The sequence below is a fragment of the Dromaius novaehollandiae genome, chromosome 11 (genome assembly GCF_036370855.1).
Source record: "Dromaius novaehollandiae isolate bDroNov1 chromosome 11, bDroNov1.hap1, whole genome shotgun sequence".
In the NCBI taxonomy this organism is placed as follows: Eukaryota; Metazoa; Chordata; class Aves; order Casuariiformes; family Dromaiidae; genus Dromaius; species Dromaius novaehollandiae.
In genome coordinates this window covers 26,894,186-26,900,185 of record NC_088108.1, presented here as the reverse complement: position 1 = coordinate 26,900,185, position 6,000 = coordinate 26,894,186, and the positions used below count along the sequence as shown (strand labels likewise).

At 50.8% G+C, this 6,000-nt stretch overlaps 1 protein-coding gene across 1 annotated transcript in view; it reads right to left on the bottom strand.

Annotated features, from left to right (window-relative positions):
- Positions 1-228: 228 nt before the first annotated feature.
- The window catches only part of OPHN1 (oligophrenin 1), an 87,094-nt gene continuing 81,322 nt past the window's right edge, over positions 229-6,000 (bottom strand). The window contains exons 21-24 of the mRNA XM_064518487.1: positions 4,950-5,115; positions 3,860-3,910; positions 2,968-3,018; positions 229-2,559 (exon numbers count right to left, since the gene is read on the bottom strand). Of these exons, the coding sequence (XP_064374557.1) occupies positions 2,976-3,018; positions 3,860-3,910; positions 4,950-5,115 (260 nt within the window). The 3' untranslated portion in view covers positions 229-2,559; positions 2,968-2,975. The remainder of the gene's footprint in view (positions 2,560-2,967; positions 3,019-3,859; positions 3,911-4,949; positions 5,116-6,000) is intronic.

Genomic DNA, 6,000 nt, shown 5'->3' with positions numbered 1-6,000 from the left:
CTTGGAAAGTTTATAATTGCTTTATGTTACCTGCGTTTTCGCTCAGCAGAACGGCTCTGGCGGCTGGTCCCCCCCGGCCCGGCCATGCTGAGCAGCGCGGTCCCGTGTCCCCGCGGTGGGAACGCGTCCCGGCCCCCCCCAGCGCCGCCCTTCCACCGCCAGCCCCAGCGCTGGACGGGCTCCCGGAGGAGGAAGAACCAGCACAGGCACACACGGAGCAAACAAATGTAAAAGGACGTAACGACACGTGTTTTTAATAAGCTGCTTCCTTCCATTGTTTACGACGCCAGACTTGAAAACCGAAATCTCTCCCCTTTTTTTCCGCACTGACTCAGCTCTATCCCACAGGCATCGGAGCCAGCAGAAAACATGAGACCGACTGTTCACGAGCAGTGAGCAGCATTTGGGGGAGGCGGGGACAGAAAACATCGAACAGACACGATTTCACACAAGGCCAGTAATTCTGGTGCCTCCACGGCCGAACGTCTGCAGTCCGAGATGAGGCCCACGACGAAGGCAGCCACGTACCAGTCCCACCTCTGCGTTTCAGCGAGCACCCAGATGCTCGGCGCTTCCGAAAATGTACAGCCAAAGGCCCTCAAAGTCCACCCCTAAAATGAGAAGGCGTTTTGGGGAGTTTCAGCCTTCTGGAAAAGCCAGTGGTTGACACACCTTTGGACCGCGCTCGGCCTGGGGGCGGGGGGGGTCCCTGGTCCCTCCCGCGCGGGAGACGCAGGGCTGGATCCCAGTCTGGGGGGGGAAAGGCGGCCGCCCTAGCTCAGCTGAACCCGGCTCCCGGCGGCGGCGATGCCCCAGCAGGATACAGCAGTTCCGAACCTCCCCGTCTCTGTCAGACGCGTCATGTTGCAGCTCTACCCCCTCTACGCTGTTTTAGGGGTCTGACGCCGCGTGCACCTCCCTGCTCCTTAGCAGACGGTGCAGCAGCGCAACCGCAGCGGCTGAGCTTAGCTCCGAAAAGCTCCAACACGCCAGTCGCTATAGAAGTCTAGATGTCGACATCACTTACTCTTTTATTTTAAATCCGCCTTTAGGTGCCGCTGCTCAAAGTGCGAGTACAGGGGTGAACAGCTGGGGCACAGCTGGAATGGGGGGGCGGCAGCAGGACGTTGGGTAACGAAGCAGACGCCCAGCAGATGCCCATGCGAGCGGGCGCCAGGAGACGGCACGGAAAGCACCGCCGCGGCGTCCGGCCGGCAAAGCGGCACCGGCAAAGCGTGGCGTTGCAGCGGGAGGAAGCGCCGGGGATGCTCGGAGCACCGGCTCCGGGAAGGAGCCAGGAATGCTCCCAGTGCCGAGGAAAAGCAAAGCAGGGAAGCTGCTTGACAGAAAGCAGGGAAGCAGCTCGTTGCCTATTTACAGGTAAACACGACAGCTCAGACACTGACCCTGCTGTTAATGGGAACCACCACACAATTCTCCTCTGCTAACAGAGGCATGAGGAATGGTCCTGGCGAAGGGACACACACATCCCTTCCAGACCATGAGGAGCATCATCTAGAAGACTGCTGTTAAGGAAGAGGGATCACAGCAAGTGAGAAAGTGGGTGCGTCTGAGAAAAAGTGGGTTTTGACCCACGTCGGGCGAGTTCCCGTTGCTCCCCACTCCCCACGCTGGCCGTGCTCCCCGTGGGTCTCGCGAGGGACCGGCCCCGGGGGCAGAGCGGCTGGCCCGCTCCTCTCGGTCCCGCTCACCGAAGGCGGCCGACCTCCCCGGTGCCTCCCCGAACACTCGCCTCGGGCAGGGGGGCTCCCAGTTTGTAATTCACACACAACCCCTTGGACGACCAGGTTTCCCAGCGCACAGGATGCCTGTTCCTCAGCACAGAGGCATGCTGATGAAGTAACGGGACGAAGAGAATTCCCATAAAGCTAAGCACGACAACCCCACCCCCCTTCCCCCAGCTCCTCCCCTGCCTGCCTTAGCACAAGCAGTATTCTCAGTAATACATACTACTCTCTTAAACACTGAAAAACACATTATAGCTCACTTAGCAAGGAAAACATAACATATTGGAAGGAGCTTCTCATGACAAAGAGGGCCAACCCAAACTTCAGTCTCTTCTGTCCCTGCATCCAAACACCGGGAATCAGTTCCTTGCATTTTGACTGCAGTCTCTCTCCAAGATCCCCCTTGCCAGGCGGATTTCACAAAACGTGAGCAGGTCAATAGCTGCTCTCATCCTCTGCGCTTCCTTCCCATCGGATGTCCTCTGTTGGCTTTCACCCAACAGTGCAAGTCCGGCTGGTCACCTGAGAGGGCAAACAACAAGCATCCTTTACACATGGCCTGTGTAGAGAAGAATGATGGAAGGACCGTGAACAATTCAAAACAAACAAGTAGGTAGGGTCTTCTCTCCATTTTTATCTCCCTCTCTTCTAATTTCTTCAGCCACTTATGACAGCATGCTCTGAAATTATCGTCCTGTAAGATAGCTGCTCTCCAGGGTCATATGAACTGGAAAGATCTTAGCTGTGAGATGTCCATTTCACAAGCACAGAAAGTCTCCTGGGTCCAGGCGGGCTTCGGTGGTTAAAAAGTCTGAAAGAAGTGAACAAGGATGGTAGCATGCAACAGTGACATTCCTCAGTGACAGCAAAACCACAGCCAGAGCAAAACCAGATTTCAGCACCTGCATTTTCATAGGGCTCATGTTTAGCCCTGGCTGTCGTAGTTCCACCGCGAGGCGGCTCCGAGAACAGCAGAATGGTGCAAGCTGGCAGGAGAACAGGCTGATTTATTCTGCCCTGCCAGACCATCACCCACACATGGACAGAATGGACCACTTCTGGCCAGCATCTCTCCTTCTGCAAGGATTTCCTACAGGAAGAACATTTCTCCTGCTCTCTTTTCTGAGATGCACAGTGTCGCCACTCAACTCCCACCCCCCAAATTGTTGAACTTGTGCTAAATGTGTGCTTTTGGTTGATTTTGGTCTTCAACACTTACCTTTAACCTCAGCTGTCATCACCTGGGAGCCTGCCTTGTGGTGATGAAGAACTATGCAAAAGGTAGCAGAAGAAGAGAGAAAAAGAAATTAATATGAAAAGCAAACCTAAACTCAGATCTGAGAATCTAAATAGAGGGAGGGGTAACCAGTCAGGGCAGCGATATGTTTTTCAGTATGTCAGGAGAAGAAATCACTGCTGGCACTAGGAGATACTCAGTATTCATCAGCTCTTCAAAGACCTGACTGCAAACCTGCTTGCACTTTTGGCAGAGGTCAGTGATCTTTGAGAGCAGGACACTGAAGCTTATTTAAGCAGATACTATCATAAATGAAAGTTGCTACCACAGCGCATGTCATCCCAGCCTAGCCAGAAGGGCTGACACTGATGCTGAAGCTATCACCCTGTTACACCAAATCTATCTGTGGTGGAGCTGTGTCTTGCAAATACAGTACGTGTAAGTCTGTTCTTGTGTCTGGAGACTACCTTGCACTTGCAAGAAGGAAACTGCTGTGATCTAACCAGCCTTTCTCATCTCTCCTATGATCTTTCTCATCTCTGCCCTTCACAAAGGCTGAGAAATAAGTACAATATGCACCACGCTAATTTGGATCCACACACATGATAAGATGAATCCATAGATATGTTTATTACTTAGCAGATTCACATTCAAATTACAAAATCTGTATCTGAATTTATATTTTCTACTGTGTGCTCTTTGTTTAGCTCCAGGGTTTTAGCTGAGCCCTAACTTCTACCCAAGAATGCTACAGGCAAGAAAGGAAGAGTGCGGGGCTTCCTGAAATGACTAGTTCTGCTTTAGAGGAAGGACTGTCCCATACAGAGGGCCTGCTTTTATTTACGTGCCAGCTTCTTGGTTTGAGGCTTCTTACCTGCTGCTTCTTCGGGAAGCGGTCTCAAAGAACTTTGTCCTAGAGGCAACTCTGTAAACAGAATCAGGAAAGTCATTTCAGGTGTCTGATGATGAGGTAGTTTGCTAATTAGACATTATTTGGGCTGAGGAAAAGAGCAGTACCATTAGAAGACACGGAAAACAACTGCCCATCACTCCTAACGATGTTTCCTGTCTGATGCAGCTACCATGCTCCTCTTACTCTCAATTCCATTTTACTCTTCCCTCACCTAATTCAGACCAGAGCCGGCACTTGACTGCTGACCGAGGGAGGAACGCTAGCAGAAGTTTGCGGTGACCATATCACACAACCGGCAGCTAGAGCCTTCAGCAGCCCCACCTGAATGACACGGGATCGAAAATCCTACCTGCGGTTAAGGCACTGAGCAGCGAGCTCTGTGATGAGACCCAGGTTTCGGCCTCCCAAACCTGTCCTAGACTCTGTGGCGGATCACCTGGTATATTTAGTCCCCTTTTTTTTACTCCCATTGCAGCCAGCAGAATTTTGTGTGTGTTAAGAACTGAAAAGAATCTGATGATGAAGCTGATTTCCATCCAACTTCCTTAAAAGAGATCCAAGCTGGATCAGGCCTTTCTTGGGAAGCATTTCATTTGAGAGGCTTGTTCAGAGCCAGGCACTGAGGGACTTTTCAACTTCACTGACACTGGAAACAACAGAGTGATGGGAACAAAACTGAGCCCCAGGGCTATACTAGAAAAAACTGAGAATTCCATTTTTCCTGCAGTGTGTCTGTTTCAAAGTGTGTCTGCTTGTGCTGTGGCTGCCCTTCTCGCTCAGGCTTTGTCCCCTGGGAAGAGCTAGCATGTAGCTGGTACACATCTCTTCTGCAGTTGCTTTCAAACCAGTTCACAGGCTCCAGCCACGCAAGCTGACAGCTCTGGAAACAAACTCAGCATTTCGGCTTCTCCTCTTCCTAACATTCTTGCCCCCACTACCGTCTCCCAGGCTGACCTTCCCTCCCACCGCTCACTCTCCGAAGCCCTCGGCTACTAGCAGCTCCCTCGTGCTGGACTCTCGCCCCGGGTACCCGCACTGCCCGCTCTCTTACACGGACGAAGGCATCTCCTCTGCTGCTGCTGCTGTCAGGTCTGGCTTCTGCTCCAGCTTCTGCGGGGCAGGAGTCCTGCACGGTGGGTCCGGAGGTCTCACCGGGGGACGTGTTATCACAGGCTTGTCGCCGTGGGATCGTGGTTTAGGAACACCATCATACTCACCTGCAGGGTCGAAGATCACAAACGCTATGTCTGAAGCTTTGTTAGAGGACTAAAGGTTTGCGAGAATGCATTAAACAAGTCAGTGGACTCGGACGCCTGCCACTCCAATATCTTCTTCCTGACAGCGGCCACTAGCCAAAATTCAGGGAAAGAGACAGAGGAAGAAGGCAGTTCTCCTTCTACCTATCCCAGCACAGCCCTTCCTAACAGCAGAAAAAGAGGCTGATGTTGGATCCTATTAATGAAAAACTTGCTATATTTACTGATTGTAAAGATATTATAGTTTTCGTAATCAAAACCTGGGCATTACTACTCTTCAAAAGCAAGAGAAATGGCACGAATTAGAGATTACTGCAGTGCCTGAACCTCTGCTTCTCTAAGCTTTTATTTCAGAGAGTAGGACTGCACTTTTTCCCTGTCCTTTCCTGGCTTTTGGCTCTTCTCGCAGGAGTACGTGGCTTGGCTGCCTTTCCTCCCCAAGATCCAGCTGACCTCATTATCCTCTTAACTCTTGATGACTTTGATCATTCAAGCTCTGACATGTCTAATGACCTCACTTTTCCTCCACTGCCCAGTACTCCAGAGAGTGTTTCCATATGAGAGCAATTATTGTGAACCTTTATATATGAACCTTTATATAATCCAGAAACATCTTAAGGCTTGGGTTACTTCCATTCTGACTTAGAAACGGGACTCCCTAGCAGTGGAAATGTCTGATAAAAATAAGTCAAAAATTGTTTTAAGTAGTAAGATAATTAATTGTTACAATGACTTAAGCAAGACCATGCCAACCCTTTAGTTACTGAACCTTACTGTACTTTGATCTGTTAGCTTAAAGAGCAGTCCTTAACTAAATCTCTTCAATTGTTGTATTTATAAATTTGG